The 18,799-nt window shown below is 38.6% G+C and overlaps 1 protein-coding gene across 1 annotated transcript in view; it reads left to right on the top strand.

The window, feature by feature from the left end:
• The first annotated feature begins 12,409 nt into the window (after window positions 1–12,409).
• LOC144074522 (transmembrane protein 132B) overlaps window positions 12,410–18,799 on the top strand; it is a 117,815-nt gene continuing 111,425 nt past the window's right edge. The window contains exons 1-2 of the mRNA XM_077600993.1: window positions 12,410–12,566; window positions 12,669–13,007. Of these exons, the coding sequence (XP_077457119.1) occupies window positions 12,923–13,007 (85 nt within the window). The 5' untranslated portion in view covers window positions 12,410–12,566; window positions 12,669–12,922. The remainder of the gene's footprint in view (window positions 12,567–12,668; window positions 13,008–18,799) is intronic.

Genomic DNA, 18,799 nt, shown 5'->3' with positions numbered 1-18,799 from the left:
AAAAATATTTATAATAATTATCTCACAGTACATACAATATCATTGTCCAAAATAAATGAGTAAAGATTGTTTTAATTTGATAAATGTCTGTTTTTTTTCTATTTTCTTTAGTTTTTTTGTTCAATTTAAGGCATTCATTGTCAAAAAATAAATTGATCATTAATTTAATACAATATATGTTTAAGCAAATTATTTCATATCAACTGTTACTTGATCATTTGTATATACTCAAAATATTGCATCATGTATGATAGTTATCTGATATATTAAAATTGATTTAATTCCTTATGCATTGAGTCATCAAAATGTAACAAAATTTCATTTTTCTAGTTATTGGATTGATTAAAACAGAGTGAAGTTCCAGAAATAGATACATTGCATAATTATTCTGTATTAATTTTATAACAATATTGTATTAAATACAACTTAAATGCATTTTGATTGCTATATGATTTTTTTTAAATGACTAAAATAGTTTTCATGCATGTCTGCTTACATTTTTGGAGTGGATTGAATTCCTGTCCTAGCATTTTTCACGAATATATTTTCTGTGTGGAGGTGTGAGTGTGTATGTTTGTCACTCATTTTGATTGACATGGTGTGCTTTCAAACAAACTCTAAGAAACTCCCACTAACCTTTGGAGGCGCGAACACCTGTCAATCAGCAAGGGAAGACCGACCTGAACTTAAAGAGAGTCGCGTCTACTTTGAAATGTTAGCATTTTGCTTCAGAAGGCGCTCATGTTTAGTGCCGTTCCCCCCCAAAAGTGTCGTAATAGAATGCGGCACTTTATGAGCTTTAGCGTATGAAATTGTACAGTATCGACTAATGAGACCGCCGTTGGAGTTGAGGAACCAGGGGCTCGTTTTTGAGTCCAATTTACGCCGTTATTGGAAACCGTTTCCAACTTGATATGTATATATTTTTTTCCTCTTCATTACTTATACAGTCGTACCTCTACTTACGAAATTAATTGGTTCCAGAACTTTTTGTAAGTTGAAAATTTCGTAAGTAGAGGTGTACTTTATATGTAAATTTTCTCATTCGTTCCACGGTCCCCACAACTAAACCCTTAAAAATTCATTAAAGTGTCCCAAAAGTGTGAAGACATACAAAAATGATCTTAAAATTCTTTGATAAGCCATTAAAATGAATACAATTATTTGATAAGCCATTAAAATGAATAAAAATATTTGATAAGCCATTAAAATGAATAAAATTATTGAATCAGCCATTAAAATGAATAAAATTATTGAATCAGTCATTAAAATGAATAAAATTATTGAATCAGCCATTACAATGAATAAAATTATTGAATCAGCCATTAAAACAAACAAAACAAATATCAAAATCTATTCGTGTTGAAGTGCTTGTGCACAAGTGTCAGGAAGCTAACGTTAGGCTAGGATAAGTTTAAGCAAACAACGGTGGTCAAAGAAACATGGAGGCTTTTTGTGAGACAGCCAATGAGAGCCCAGTAGAGTGTTGGGAAATTGTCAAGCGAGAAGCAGTGCATCTGCGAAAATTTCAAAATAAAATAACGGATATAGGAAATGTATTGAAGTTTTCGTAATGCATGTGCACAAGTGTCAGGAAGCTAATGTTAGGCTAGCATAAGTTTAAGCAGACAAAAGCGGTCAAAGAAACATGGAGGCTTGTTGTGAGACAGCCAATGAGAGCCCAGTAGAGTGTTGGGAAATTGTCAAGCGAGAAGCAGTGCATCCGTGAAAATTTCAAAATAAAATATCGGATATAGAAAATATATTGAAGTTTTCGTAATGCATGTGCACAAGTGTCAGGAAGCTAACATTAGGCTAGCATAAGTTTAAGCAGACAACGGTGGTCAAAGAAACATGGAGGCTTGTTGTGAGACAGCCAATGAGAGCCCAGTAGAGTGTAGGGAAATTGTCAAGCGAGAAGCTGTGCATCCGCGAACATTTCAAAATAAAATAACGGATATAGGAAATGTATTGATATTTTTTTGCATCTTGAGGCACTCATTTGCAGCTCAAAAGGTTTCGTAACCTGAAAATTTCATACTTAGATGCATTCGTAAGTAGAAGAATGACTTTCTACAATTCCTGGACTGTTCCATCCCATTGTGTCCTCTCCTGTCAACTCCTTAGCACGTTAGCGTGCTACGTTTGGCAAGTTCGGATTGATCTCTATTTCTATTTTCAAGGTGTTTTATTTGCTACCCCGCCGCCATATTTCCTGGCCGTTCCCGGCGTTGAAGTGGAGCAAAAAAAAAATCTCTCCAAAGGCACGCCACCTCAACACGTTTCTATTTGTAACCAATCCCATGTGTCAATCATGTCTTTCTTTTTGTGGATTATAGCTCAGCAGGAGGCGCTACCTCGCACTCCCACCACCACAGCTTGATTTGTGTCCCGTTTGCGTCGACACGTTCTTTCTCTTTGCCAACCGTCAAAAGCTCAAAGTTGACTTTTGGCGAGATTCAAAAGATGAAGGTGCTTTTAGAAACTTCTTTCTTCTCCCCTTTTCTCTCTCCATCTCTCTCCCTTTTTTTCTGGGCTTCAAATATCGAATCCATTTGCAAGAAAATAATTTGAACCTGGCAAAAAAAGTACCAGCTTTCAAGTGCTGGATAGTTAACATTTCATGACATTTTTGGGAAAATTGAACATTGCTTAGCACAAGCTAACGACCACAAGAATGATCGTTACAAGTACCCAAAATACAAATAAATATATTTTAATGACATTTTCTCATTCACACCCGCCTTTTTTGATTCGGATTAAACCCCCCCAAAAATTGGTGTTGTGCCTATTTTGAACTAGAACACCTTTTTGTCCAAAACAGGCTTCTATGTTGTTGGTTAGCATCACGGTTTGTGGTTAGCAGTCCGTTGGCGAACATGAGCCAGGGTTTAACATGGCCCAAGAGAGAATGTCTGCTTGATTTTTAGTCTGATGCAACATTAACAAAAACTATGCTGGAAAATATACACAAAGATAATATATTTAGAACTCGAATTAAGGAAAAAGGCTTTTTTACCTCTATATTTTCCCATTTTGAGTGGGTTTTTTTGGGCAAACCCTTGGACCAAAACCCCAAAAAAACATACATTGTGTTTTGCCAACGCCCTAAAACACAAAAATATTAATTTGTTACTTCTATTGAGAATAAAAGCTTCACCACTGTTCTAAAATGCCTTCCATCCAATTGCCCAAAACAATAATCATGTGACCCCGTTAGCTTGCTAGCTTCCGAGACTTAATTAGTTCATATTTTGTTTCATACCCCGTAGCTTGATAACTAATAACAAGAGCAACATTCAATCCGACAATCCCTTTATCTTAAAAGGATTACGATACCTCGTACTGTCCGACTTTGTTATTATTCCGCAATGGAACGCCATTGATTTTGGATTTTGGCACCTGTTTATTTCCAACGTGTTTCTTCAAAAAAAGACATCCGTCCTTGACTAAATGAAATCCTCTGTGCGCTCTATTTACTTCTTATGACTTCAACCTTCTTTCCCACGCTCGCACTCCATTAACGCATCGATCTCCGCGCACCCACCCACCCACACACACACACAAACATACCCACACACACACCCACACACTCACACACGGATATGAGCCAGGCTTCCACTTTGGCTATTGACCGACCCACTGACTAAACTAAACAGAAGCACACTCCAAATTTGCTCTCTTTTGTGTACAAGTGCAAACAAACACGCCAAAATACAGCGAAGCCAGTTTACACGAGAACTTGTTTTGTCCTTGCGTGACCGCTTTTGTTTTGTCCACATACTCGCCGGTCACTGGACTTTCCTGTCTCTAATCTCTAATTTCACGGCAACAAAATGGCGTGAATCCTTCTTCAGTGAAAGCTTCCAAACGGGGCCCGATTTTTCGTTTCCGTCACCGTAAGTCATTGCGGTTAGCAGTACCTTGGCAAACATGAGCCAGGGTTTAACATGGCATGTGGCGGAATGTCTACTTGATTTTTGTTTGAGTGTGTCTGTATATATTAATCCAAGTAAATTTAAATTTGTTTGTTCCGTTAAGAGTACGTTGTCGTTGTATTACTATTAAAACACTAGTTATGTGTTACTTTGTTAATAGATGGCGAATTAGAATAAATAAAACATTTGTTCCATTCCAATATCCTGTTTTTGGTGTTTTTTCAGAGGGTTGGAACGAATTAATTTGTTTTTAATTCATTTCAATGGGAAACGTTCGCTCGAGTTACGAAAAGCTCGACATACGATCTCAGTCCCGGAACGAATTAAGATCGTATGTCGATGTACCACTGTATTCACCTTTTAATAAAGCTTCATTTATTCAGTATATAAAAAAACAAAAACAAACAATGACATTTGCAATCATTTTCCGAAACAAGCTAGCTACGTTTTGCTAGCAAAGAGGCTGCTAACAAAAGTTAAATCCATACTTCCTAATAACGTGCCATCCTTCTTGTGGGACTTTTTTCCAAACGAGCAACACAAATCATTAGCGCGCAGCTAAATATGTCAGCCATATTAATCCGCGTGGCATTATGGAAAGATTCTCAGCTCGCCCATCGATCGGCGTACGCGCGGCGGCGTCTCCGTCTGCGATATTAACGCGCATCACCTCCGGAGTCCTAATGGGTCTCCGCCGTGCCGTCTTTTGTTTACTAATCGGAGACGCTCTCGACTCGAAATTATTAACGTGAATTTGCAATAAATGTCTTTTGCGCCAGAAGCGTCGGGGCCAAATTTGATTCCTTTTTTTAATTTGTAGCCACCGAGTGACGGCACGTCTGTGGGTTGTTATTACGAGAGACATTAACTTTGTCATTTTGCCTAATTTTCCGTTCGTCATTAAGGCTTGCTAATTTACGTAGATTTCAATTGTAATGAAAAAGACACAGCCAATCAAGAGGATTATAGTTCAAGGGTTGCAGCGGGGTGCTGGGGCCTATCTCAGCTGAGCCCCTGAATAATTTTTCAATTATTTAAGGGTACCAATAATTGTCATTTTTTAATTTTATTCCAATTCACTGTGATTTTTGTGTGTGTGCTCGTGTGTTTGTGTGTACTGAGTGGCCGGATTAAGAAGGAATAATGACTTTGCTGTTTATTTTTTAATTTATGTCACACACACACACACTTTGTTTGATCCAGGCCAGGAGTGCAACAGCTTGTTATGAATATTCAACGGCGGAGGGGGCGGGGTCGCTTCTATGCTTGTCTATGGCTACGTAAATGTGTGTGTCTTTAGATTTGTGTAATCCTACTCAACAGGAAACATACACTCGTGGGACAGGACATTTTGTTTTCCGTGCGTGTGCCTCGGGGACGCACACAGATGTGAATTAGGTAGGAAATGAGTGTGGCGTCTTCAACACACACACACGCACGGTTGTACACTTTGAATTCATCACGTATGTGTTAGCACGTCCTCACGATGATTGTGTTTTGTTTCCGACAAGCTGCTACAAGACCAGCGTCTTGCATTTGTATGGTGACTTTGTGCGTCACCCCTCAACACTGTTTGCACACAAAGTTGAAAGGAGCAAAAAGATCTAATTGCGTAACATAACGTAAAATAATGTAGCATAACTTAGCATAACGTAACATAACGTAACGTAACATAACGTAACATAACGTAACATAGCGTAACAAAATGTAACATAACATGACAACGTAACGTGACAACGTAACGTGACAACGTAACGTGACAACGTAACGTGACAACGTAACGTGACAACGTAACGTGACAACGTAACGTAACATAGCGTAACGTGACAACGTAACGTAACATAGCGTAACGTAACATAGCGTAACGTAACATAGCGTAACGTAACATAGCAAAACGTAACATAGCGTAACGTAACATAGCGTAACGTAACATAGCGTAACGTAACACAGCGTAACGTAACACAACGTAATGTGACAACGTAACATAGCGTAACGTAACACAACCTAACCTAACATAATGTAATGTAACGTAATGTAACATAACGTAATGTAACATAACGTAATGTAACATAACATAATGTAACATAACGTAATGTAACATAACGTAATGTAACATAACGTAATGTAACATAACGTAATGTAACATAACGTAATGTAACATAACATAATGTAACATAACGTAATGTAACATAACATAATGTAACATAACGTAATGTAACATAACGTAATGTAACATAACGTAATGTAACATAACGTAATGTAACATAACATAATGTAACATAACGTAATGTAACATAACGTAATGTAACATAACGTAATGTAACATAACGTAATGTAACATAACGTAATGTAACATAACGTAATGTAACATAACGTAATGTAACATAACGTAATGTAACGTAACGTAATGTAACATAACGTAACGTAACAAATGGCTGTGACGTCATTGTCCATCGTGACCCTATCCCAGCAAATTTTGAGCAGTAGGCGGAGCACACCCTCAATTGGTTGCCAGCCAATCGTAGGGCACAAAAGGACAAACAACCAATCAAGCACATTAATTTGATGGGAATCTGCTTAAAGGACATTTTATTTGGAAATGATTCCACGGTTAATTTGTCTGAAAAACACAAGTCATCCAGCGATTTCTATATTTTCGTGTCTGTGCAAGCTTGTCGGTGGCAGCTTGACGATCACAGCTGTGCCGGTTTAGCGCATCTTTACCGGAGGATTAGCCGCACCGGGCACATGACGAACGGATTCAGTCCCTCGAAATAAAAACAAGACACAAAAGAAGTTTAGATTAAGTTTTTCAATAACTTTTGAACCTGGCAACATAACTCGCGTGACTTCTTGGCATAGCATAATGCGCACAATACGCTACGTATGCCCTAGCTAAGCAGGAAAATGATTTAAAAACACACCCATTTTTGTGTATTTTTACTTTTAAATTCTGAATATGGCTGTCAAAGAATAACATTTGAAAATAGGAATTGTTTATGACTCTTTCTGTCAAAAAGGTCCTTTAACTACCGAATTGGTAAATGTACAATATTAGCCTGCTAGCATAAATAACATGATTTTTTTTTGTCTTTCAATCATTAGTTTTTCATTTCAAAACGAAAAAAACAATTATGTTCAATATTAAAGTGGAAAACTGAAAATATTGTTATATATTTATTTTTAGATTTTACAAAATGCTTTTTAAACTAAAAACACAAACAGAAAAAAAGATGTTTCCTAAACAGCGCAAAATGTGGACATTTTTATGAACTTTTTCAACATTTTGAATACTAACGGAAAATTCTGCCACGCACAGAAGCAGCAAACTTTGAGGCGCCAATTTGCGAGGGACGACCGTAATGTCGCCGAACGGCGACCTGTCCCGACTCGTGCCACGTTAACGCGTTTGCAAAAAAATCCGGCGATGACGAAGATTTAATAGCGACACGAGCCCGGTGAGTTCGACGATGCAGAAGAACGCCGACGTAAAAAGCCCGCACGACTTTGTTGTCCTCACTCGTTATTTGCTCGCACGCCAGTTTCCACTTTGATTGTGTTCACAGTGTCAAGCACTCGGTCTGTAATTAGCACACAGCCGCCATCTGTCCAAACAAGCGTTGTCCCGCTCGCTTCCGCCGACGCGTCGCTCGCCGCCGCTATTTGCTCGCTTCCATCTCCATCTGCCTGTCTACCTCTGTTTACAAGAACACGCAAGCACATATTTTTTGCTTTTTTATTATCTTTTTTTTGTTTTTTGCACACACACACCTCACTTTTTATCTCCATCTGTGCATAGCCACATTTTTAACCTAACTTTTTGAAATGATTTGCATAATATATATATATATATATATATATATTTCCAAATTCTTTGATGTATATGTATATGTATGATATGTATATGTATGATATGTATATGTATGATATGTATATGTATGATATGTATATGTATGATATGTATATGTATGATATGTATATGTATGATATGTATATGTGTGATATGTATATGTGTGATATGTATATGTATGATATGTATATGTATGATATGTATATGTATGATATGTATATGTATGATATGTATATGTATGATATGTATATGTATGATATGTATATGTATGATATGTATATGTATGATATGTATATGTATGATATGTATATGTATGATATGTATATGTATGATAAGTATATGTATGATAAGTATATGTATGATAAGTATATGTATGATAAGTATATGAATGATAAGTATATGTATGATCAGTATATGTATGATCAGTATATGTATGATCATTATATGTATGATCAGTATATGTATGATCAGTATATGTATGATCAGTATATGTATGATCAGTATATGTATGATCAGTATATGTATGATCAGTATATGTATGATCAGTATATGTATGATCAGTATATGTATGATCAGTATATGTATGATCAGTATATGTATGATCAGTATATGTATGATCAGTATATGTATGATCAGTATATGTATGATCAGTATATGTATGATATGTATATGTATGTTTTTGAGGGTTGGATTGATTCAGACATAGCTGAAGGCGTTGGTATGAAATTCAAGGCCCACCACTGATACATATATATATATATATATATATATATATATATATATATATATATATATATATATATATATATATATATATATATATATATATATGCATATATATGCATATATACACCCCAGACTGGTCTCCAGTCAGCCGCAGGTGACACAGAGACACCGACAACCATTCGTACTCACAAACCCAGTTGTTTGAAAAACGTTTTTTTGTAATGTTGTTTTTTTTAAAGCCTACTTTGGAACCCTAACCTGAGATTTACATGAAAAAAGATGACACCTGTGACAACAACCCGATGATTAGCCGCAGCTACTAATTTGCCGCCTTTGGTCTTGGCTGGGGAAATCATCCACCATGGCAATATCCTTAATTCAGCATTTGAGCCAAATGCTTATTCTGTGTGTGTGTGTGTGTGTGTGTGTGTGTTTGTTCTCCTGTGGGGCCAAATCACAGTGAAATTAGTGTAATTAAGTTGCCAGTCGCAACGGGCTTCTGTTGAAAATTAATATTTACGGCTTTGTGTATGTGTGAGTAGATTTTTCTCCCCTTTTTTTAATGTTTTTTTTTTTATTATTATTAGCATCTCGCTGATGAGTCGCCTCCTCCCCGCAAGTTCTCTCGGGTAATCGGCCCAGCAAATTGGATGTTTGTTTGAATGCTTCTCGCGCCCGGGACACTTTGCATGCATGCGCCAGCCTAATAAAGACGGATTGAGAGTCGCACTCTTTGCTAAATTAGTTTGACTTTTTTTATGTAAAGGAGAAAATGGCACCCAAATATGAAAACTATTTAATATGATCATCATCCTTTATGTTTATTTGGATATGTTTTTCAATTCAAACTCAAAAACAACCCTGTTAATCCTAATTCCATTTTTTTCTTGATTAAAGCGACTTCCTGACAAAAAAATTGAATCAACTATTTTGACCAGAAAGAAGGAATATCATTTTTTATAAATCTCCTAATCTATTTTCTACTCCAATTTTCATTTTATTTTATTACCATAACAAACATCATAAATCCGTATCAAATAATTACCCAAATACTGGGCTATTTTAGAACTAAAATTGTCTCGAAAATTCATTTTTTAATGCAATAACATGCAAAATTTCTATTTCAATAAAGGGCGGCATGTTGGATACGTGGTTAGCCCGTCCGCCTCACATTTCTGAGATCAAGGATTCAATCCCTGGTGGCTTCCAACCTTCCTGTCTTATTGTTTCTCCCCGGCCTGTGTGGCTTTTCTCCGGGTACTCTGGTTTCCTCCCACATCCCAAAATAATGCACGTCAAAAGGTCAGTATCAGGCCTGAATTCTAATTGGTCCAAAAAGAATAACATTTGTATGCCCACCCAGAGCCAAGAGAAATGCTTGAAAATGAGCACAATTGGCGAACGCGTCGTAAGCAGGGTGGCCTCCCCCCGTCGCCCCCGGGGTCATTTTTTGGGGGGTCTTTTGGTCCCTGTCGCCATGCGCCGATCCCCGCAGTTCACCTTTCACAGCTCGCGGCCTCGCAGCCTCTCAGCCACGCTTGACATTCCCGCAAAAACCTCGCGGGATACCTCAAGCCGAGCCTCCACCTGTTTGAGCAAAGGCGCAAATTCTGACAACATGCACTCTAGCTAGCTAGTTAGCATATGTGGATTTATTTCCTAACTTTTGAGAAATTCGAGCAGTGCTGTTCAAAATATTCCAAATTTTTCGGCATATCCATTAGCACACATCCGCCATGTTTTTTGTCCGACAAATGCGCTTATATGCGAGTAATTTCGGTATTTTGGGTCACTTCTTTGTCATTTTAGGGTACTTACAGGTCACTTATGGTAAGTTTGGGATTATTTTCTATTGGTTTGAGGGATTCTCTTCTGTTCGTTTGGTGGTGGCTGCTGATTGGAGCATTTCCAGGTGACTTCCAGTTGGTATTGGGGCATTTCAAGCTCCCAAACTGAGTTTGACAAACCTGTTTGAGAGGAAACCTGCATCCCATAATGCTCCCCCATTAAACATTTGTAAAGGAAGCCATCCATCTTTGTCATTGGACATAAAGTGGCATTGATTGGTGATAAAATGACAAAGCATTTTTGTTTAAAACTCATCTAAATCACAAAGTGGGCGTGTCTACCTCACTCAAAAGGTCTCTTCTTGTTTTTATTTTTCAGTATGAGGTGCAAATTGAAATGGAAAAAGTAGGCAGAAACCACCCCCAAGGTTTTATTGGAACGACAGATGCTCCATCTCGGTCCTGCGAGTCGTTTGGAAAGGTTCAGGTTGCCGTGGTAACACATAAAAAAGGGTCTCTGAACCCCAAAACCAAACAAGAAATATGTAGTATTTCAAAACTAAAGATACTTTACGTTTGGGGCGGCCCGGCGGCTGATTGGTTGGTGGGAGACCTGGGTTCAAATCCAGGTCGGTCCACCCGTGTGGAGTTTGCATGTTCACCCTGGGCCTGTGTGGGTTTTCTCTGGGTACCCCGGTTTTGTCCCACATTCCAAAGACATTCATGATAGGCTGATTGGACACTCTAAATTGCCCCTAGCTACGATTGATTGGTTGTTTGTCTCATTGTACCCTGCGATTGGCTGGCCACCAATTCAGGGTGTTAATGTAGAGGAGAGGTTGGATTGCCTCCTCCTAGCGTCAGTAAAGTGTAACTGCTTCCATCCTAAAATTGGGCAATATAATTAATATATTTTTTCTTACTGGGGAAATTATAATTTCACATCCCAGAAGGCCAGAAAAGTCATGTTTTAGATGAAATCCAATCAGACTTCTGAAAAAACTACTAGTATGAGCATTGAATTCAGACCTGGAATTAGGCCACACCCCTCGAGTGTCAATTATTGGGACACACCTCTTAAAGAAACAGGTACAAGTATACTACAATGAATTCATGCAGATGATTTGCCTAAAATAAGAATAAAAACTGTACCCTAACCCTTCCCTTGGCGTCTAATTAGGACAAGACATGCATGCTTGCTTTCTGACCGCTAGGGGGCGCGATCACTCCTCTCAAAAAGACTCCCCAGAGTCATCGCTAACACACACACACCCGCAAAGGAGCAAGAGTCCATCGAAAGTGGATGCTTTTTATTACAAAGTGGTTCTCCGAAGCGCGTACACGCGGGGCGCGTGCGCGGAGAGTCTATCGATTACACGGAGAACAGGTGTCGCTCGTGCATGTCTGCGGATGAATAATACAGGGCGAGGGGACACGCATACGCGCACGCGCACGCATTCTTGCAAGGGGATCATTCACTTATTGATTTTGAATGGTCACGTGATGGCGTTACAAAAAAATCAAGATAAAAAAAAGATTTAAATAACAAAATATTTGACATATAATGACACATTAAATACATTATAAATGAATGTAGAAAAATAAGTCAAATAGAAATAAAATGCATGAATTTTAAAATGGCAAAAATTTAATATTTAGGTTTATATATTATAATAAATAATAAAAAATGACTATAGGAAAAATATAAATCCGTTGATGACTATAGAAAAAAAAATAGTTGAGGAGTGACACTGGATGTAACTAGAATGAATCGAATAAAAAAAATTGTAAAAGAAATAAATACTAGAAGACCTATACCAAACCAAAAATTTCTTAAATAAAAAATAATACAGAATAGGACTAACAGAGAAAATAATTCAGATCAAGTAAGCAAGTAAAAAAACGCACCCTCTAAAACAAACAAACAATAAAAATGAGCATTTCTGTCTTTTATTAGTCCATCCCATTCCCAAATCCCCACCCAGTCATCTTCATCCATTCGGATCCGATCTCTCAACTTGAACACACACACACACACACACACACACACACACACACACACTCACTCACTCACGCGCACGCGCACCGTCGTTCTCTCTCTCTTTTACTCTCTCACACACTCTCACACACACAGACACACACACCCATCCAGAGTTATAGGCATCGCCCATCGTTGGAGGAACACAGTGACTATTCGGTGGCGAGGAGGAGCACATCATCTTCACCTCCACCTCTCCAAACTCCAATCGGATCTATTCAACTCACGTGACTCACTTTTTTTCCTCTTTTTTTCGGGACTTGGAGCCACGGACTAATGCTTTTTTCGCCTGTCTTTTTCCTTCTAAACTCGCTCACTGCTTTCAAAAGTTCGGATCGTCGCTGGAGCCTGGCTTGCACACTTTCCCATTAGTGGATCTCCGATTCAGGTGCGCTTGCCGAATCAGGTGCGAGCTCGGATTGGGGATCGGAAGCATTTCCGCTCGACGCCATGGGGTCGCTCGCATCGCCCTAGTCGCTTTCCTTTTCTCGGATCCTGCTACCGAGGAGACGCGCTCCTCTTCCACCGGGAACCGAGTGCCGTCGCCGGGGGGAATCGAGTGCCCATCCACGCCCGAGGAGGCATGGAGACTATCCGGGCGAGATCCACGCCGAGAGCCGGGGGACGCCAGCTCCACCTGGGGACGCTGATTCTTCTCCTTTGGGAAGGTAGGAAAAGTTTACTGTTTTACTATTAATACTATTATTACTACTTTCATGCGTTTGTTGGTGATTTTGAGTCAAAGCGATCGTTAGTTTAAGGATCGAAACGTTTGGAACCGGACCGATGTTCCTTATTTTGGTGCGTTTAATGTCACTCGTTCACGTCAATTGCTAATTTGATGCGTTCACGTGATCATTTGCGCAATGCTTGGAACCCAGGTAAGTAAATTGCCGTGAAAACTAAATGATTGGGAGGAATTAGTTGAACTTTTATGACTCTTTTAACTTGCATACGTTTGAAAGTGCGTATAAAGTGACGTGCGGGTTTGGAGGACTTTTCATATCGAGTACGTGCATGCAAAATGATAAAAATGTTTTTTTTTTTGATGGAACATGTGTGTAATTTGAAATTTTGTGGCAATATGACGGAATGGTTGTTATTTTTTTAGCCTAACTTTGTGGTGGAAAGGCAAATTTGATCATTGTCAGACCGAGTAGTGGAAATCAATCGATGCCTATTGCCGTCAATGGCAGCCAATGAGTCAATACTTAAAAAAACAAAAACATATCAAAACCCCGAAACTGGGAGGATTTCATGTCGGCACAGAAGAAACGAAGCACAAATACTTTGCTAGTGTTCTTAAATACAACGTTGTGTTCGCGCTCTCCTTTTTCCACGCTAAAGCTACGGAAATTATTATTATATCGTGTCAAAGAGAAATTATTCGGTGTGTATGTTTTTTGCATAATCCAAAATTCATGTTCACTTTTAACTTGTCTGTCATCTGGAATCTTGCATTTTCAAAAATATGACTTGCAACCGTCCTAATGGGCCTCTTGTCTGTGAAAGTCCGCTTTGCAAATCAGCGCAATGCAAAACATTCCGCTAGAGGGCAGCGTTAAGCCGACTTGGATTTGAGATCAGTGCAGCATTGGTAGATGAACATTCTGTTGGAGTCAATTCTAGATATGTTGAGTGACAGGATGTCAACACCATGAGATTTTGTCACGCAACAAAGAACAGAGTGCATTGGTGTGTGTGTGTGTGTGTTTGTGTGTGTGTGTCTGGGTCGTGTGGCGGTGGTAACGCGACTACGAGTCCTTTCGCATTCTCATCTTACTGTGGGATCGAACCCGGGTCGTCGCCACGGAAGTCGAGCGTGCTGATCGCTGAGCTAATTGAGTCAATGGCGTATTTTTGCATGCGAGTCGAGTCCGGGTCACCTGATTTTTCCAATCCGCCAATCCCGAGTTCAATCGAATACCTTGGAAATCTATCCATATATTCACCCCCTCCCACCCAATTTGAACCAATCCATTATAACGCCCAATCCGAGGGTTATTTGTGAAATCCCATTTTTCAGTTGTGCAGCACAAAATAATATTGCGAACAAATCACGTCAATAAACCGATAAAAACAACAGTTCAATGTGATAAATTGAGCCCCCGTTATTGTAATTTTCTTGACTTTTATGCTCTCTTTCTTCTGCAAAGTTTGTTTCACTTGTGTAACTATAAAAACATAGCATAAAACATACTTTATATATATATTTTTTGCAATATGCCAAATTATTATGCTTCAAATAATGCATACGATAAATGAAGTTCTCTTGATTGTGATTTCCTTGGCTTTTTTACTCTGTTCTGCAATGTTGGTTTCATCAGTGTAAATAGAAATAGGCAGCATAGTAGTGTATTTGTCTGTATTTTTTTTGCTAAATACACCGCAGGCATGTTTTGTTGTTTGTAGCCTTTTTAAGTCTTTCATTGCTATTGACACTTGTAAACATCAAATCCATCCTAAATGGGAAGGCTTGCATTGAGTAATTATGTTTTACTGGCAATGGACGTCTATCACCGTCAATGGGATCCAATGAAATAATTTAAAACATGTGATAACTACTTTTTCAACATAAAAAAAAAAAATATATATATATATTTTAAACCTAATTCCATTAACATCTACTTTGAGTCATTTTTTAATTTAACGACACATCTACATTGAGTAATATCCCATTTCACAACCTCCATAGTCCCATTTTGTTCCGCATGGGTCCCTCAAAACAGTTCGGTCAGTGGATTTACTCTCTGGAGAGTTTTTTTTTTTTTTTTTTTTTTTTTTTTTTTTTTACACACGTATGTGCACTCGGACTGAAGTACCGTGTACTTGTGGCGTCCGTATAACTCATGCTAAAAATTCCACGATGAGGTAAAAGAGTTGAATCACGCTCAGTTGTTTACTTGCATTTAAATCAAGGGTGTCACACTCGGTCGGGTTGATTTGCGGTCACATTAACGTCAACTTGCTTTCATGTGGGCCGGACCATTTTAGATAGAATTTTTAGGTATTTAAAAAAATCGGGTTAAAACAACTGGCTCAAAAGCCCTAAATTTTCAGTTTTTTATCGTTTTAACATATGTTGATTTGAGCTTTTTTTTCAAAACGTCTTTTAATCATTTGTTTTTCATTTCAAAAGAAAACAAATATATTTTTATGTATGTTCAATATTAAAGTGGAAAACAGAAAATATTTTTATATTCATTTTTGGATTTTACGAAATGCTTTTTGAACTAAAAAAAGAAAAAGAAAAAAATAGGATGAAAAAAATGTCAATTATAGATTTAAAAAGAGGAAAATCAGGAAATATAATATGCATCTATAGTCTTCATTTGAATTTGATCCTAGAACAGAAAGTCGGCATTTTTCGGGCCGCACAAAATGATCTGTCGGGCCCAGATTTGGCCCCCGGGCCGCCACTTTGACATGTGTAGATTAGATCATCATCTGTCATTGTACATAACTATAATGTGGGAATAGTTTTGTCAACTATTTGTGGCTTTGTGTGTGTGTGTGTGTGTGTGTGTATGGGGTTGCGTGTTAATCAAAGGCCGGTCGAGCCCCTCACGGTCCGGTGGAGACTTAACGGGACGTGCTGATGTGCGCTGGCTGGAGACTGGAAAAAAAAAAAAGAGTGCAGCCATTACGCGCAGATAAAAAATAAATAAAGAAAAATATAAACACAACAGCTGGGGCTGAGTTGGCACAAAAAAGTGGAGTCACCTTATATGAATTCCAGAACATCTGAGGTCCATTTTGGCTTTGTTTCTTGTAAAGAAAAGTATCAAAAAGGAAATCGACATCCGGTTTTGTGAAGGGTGATGACATAGCATGGTGAATTCTGTTCTGGATTGAAGTTGAATTGAATTGAATGCATTTAATGTCGTTGTATGAGTGTCATGAGATTTAAAGCTTTGCCGTGGAGTGCACAAATCAATAAGGCTTGTAAAATGGGTGTAAAATATGAGCACGCGTCTGTTTTGGCTGTTTTATAGTAAAATTTGTGAAAAGTACTTTTTTTTTGGACTATAAGTCGCACAAGCCAAAAAGGAGTACCAAGAAAGCGGGTAAAAATATAGATATATACAACTAACTCGGACTACAGAGTATAAGTGCATTTTGGGGTCAGATTTGTATTATTTTTATTTGATAAAATGCAAAACAAAAACAGATTTGTCATCTTGAATGCCATTAAAAAAATTAAAAAGTGGCAACAGGCTAAATCTTATAATATTATTAAATATATTTATTTTTTCACAAAAGAAAGTGAAAAAAAACTTTGCTAAGATCTTTGTCATCTTAAAGGGCATTAAAAAAAATTAAAAAGTGGCAAAAGGCTAATTATATATTTTTATTTTCACAAAAAAAGGAAAAATTAAAATCTTGCGTCCGTGTGGACGAGTGGTTACTGCATCGGCCTCACAGTTCTAGAGCCGAGGGTTCGAATCCCAGTTCGGTCCTCACTGTGTGTAGTTTGCATGTTCTCCCCGGGCTTGCGTGCGTTTTCTCCGGGTACTCCGGTTTCCTCCCACAACCCCAAAAACATGCATGCTAAGCCTAGCTGGTGCAACACTTGAAATTGCCCCTACCTATGATAAGCTATTTGTCTTGTTGAGCCCAACGATTGGCTGCCCACCGATTCCGAGTGTCAGCTAGGGTGAGCTCTGGCACCCCCCGTGAGCCTCGTGAGGATAAGCGCTTCCAAAAATGAATGAATGAATGTTTTTGGAAGTCCCGGCCCTACAACGTCCCCCCGAGAGGACGATGCTAAAGTCAGTCAAGGTTACTCCAGGCGTGAAAAAAAGGCCCTGAAAGGTCCTCACTGTTGTTTTTTTTTATTACATAATATAATTTAGTGTTATTCCGCGGCCAAGATAAAATCTCACTGTGTAACAAAGAGCTCTCCGCCGTTAACAGCAGGTTTTCCGTGTATATTTAGTTGCCATTTTACGGTCCCGATTAGCATGGAGGGCTGGCTTCGCGTTCGACGCTTTTATGGCGGGCGTCCGCCGGGTTTAGGGTCGCCTTAATCAGCAACACATTGGCTTCACTCATCTGACTTTGCGCCAGCGCCCCCGCCAAGCCACGGCGGTGGATCATTATCCAGACGAGACCGCTCTGACGGGACCCGTAATGGATTAACGTTGAATTTTAATCCCGCCTCGTTCATCAGCACGCGCCAATGACGACTGGGTGTGCGGTCAAGGGATTTAAAGGGACGGTGACGTTGAATAATTGGCGTTGGCCGGACCATCTTTCAACAAGGAAACATTTGTATGAGTGGTGGCTACAACAACAACAACAACAACAAATCATGGGTTTGAAAAGGACAGGCTTTCTAGCTCGGTCAGTGTAAAGACGAAGGCGATAGAGTTTCTTTTTTTAAGGAGGCGGGACTATCTAGCCGCGATTAGCGATTTTGGTTAAAATTGTTATCTCACTATGTGGCTTTTTACAACAATTATCGACATGTTAGTCATGAAGTCATTCTACAATGTACAAAATTTATGACAAAAACCTAAAAACAAGCTATTTTTCAACCTTCTGCTGAGAATTGAAATGAGTATGGGACAGATGTCCAATCCATTTCAAGTGAGAGGGTGGCAGTTAATGAACAAATGTTTACTTGCTCCACCAGCTTCAGACGCATCAGACGTAAATGGCAGTCAGTTAGTTCATTTTGGGGCATTTTAGGTCACTTTCTGTTGAGTTTGAGGCATTTTTAGTCACTTGTTGTTAGCTTTGGGTTATATTTTGGTCACGTTGTTGATTTTTGGTCACTTTTTTAAGATTTTGGGGCATTTCTGAGTCATTGTGGTTAGCTTTGGGACATTTTTGGTCATTTTCTGATGATTTTTGTCACTTTCTGTTGATTTTTGGGGCATTTCTGAGTCACTTGTTGTTAGCATTGGGACATTTTTTAATCACTGTTGATTTTTGGTCACTCATAAGATTTTGGGGTATTTCTGAGTCATTGCTGTTAGCTTTGTGACAATTTTTGGTCACTTTCTTAAGATTTTGGGGCATTTTTGAGTCATTGCTGTTAGCTTTGGAGCATTTTTTGGTCACTTTGTAGATTTTTGGTCACTTTGTAGATTTTTGGTCACTTTGTAGATTTTTGGTCACTTTGTAGATTTTTGGTCACTTTGTAGATTTTTGGTCACTTTCTTAAGATTTTGGTGCATTTTTGTGAAGTTGCTGTTACCTTTGGGACATTTTTGGTCACTTTCTGTTGATTTCAGGTCATCTAAAGGTCACTCCCTACTGAATTTGGGTAACTGAACCAGAAGTGACCCAGAAATGTCCTCCAACAATTCACGTATCGCGCACCACTGGTTTCCCGTCTTTCTGTGTACCCTATGACTGACTGGCGATCAGTCTGGGATGTAGGCCCAAGTCAGCTTCGGCACCCCGCTACCCTGACAGAAAAATTTGGTGTTGTTAATGAATGAATGAATAC

The sequence above is a fragment of the Stigmatopora argus genome, chromosome 5 (genome assembly GCF_051989625.1).
Source record: "Stigmatopora argus isolate UIUO_Sarg chromosome 5, RoL_Sarg_1.0, whole genome shotgun sequence".
NCBI lineage: Eukaryota > Metazoa > Chordata > Actinopteri > Syngnathiformes > Syngnathidae > Stigmatopora > Stigmatopora argus.
The sequence above is the reverse complement of the archived record's forward strand: the minus strand, read 5'-3'. Positions and strand labels throughout refer to the sequence as shown.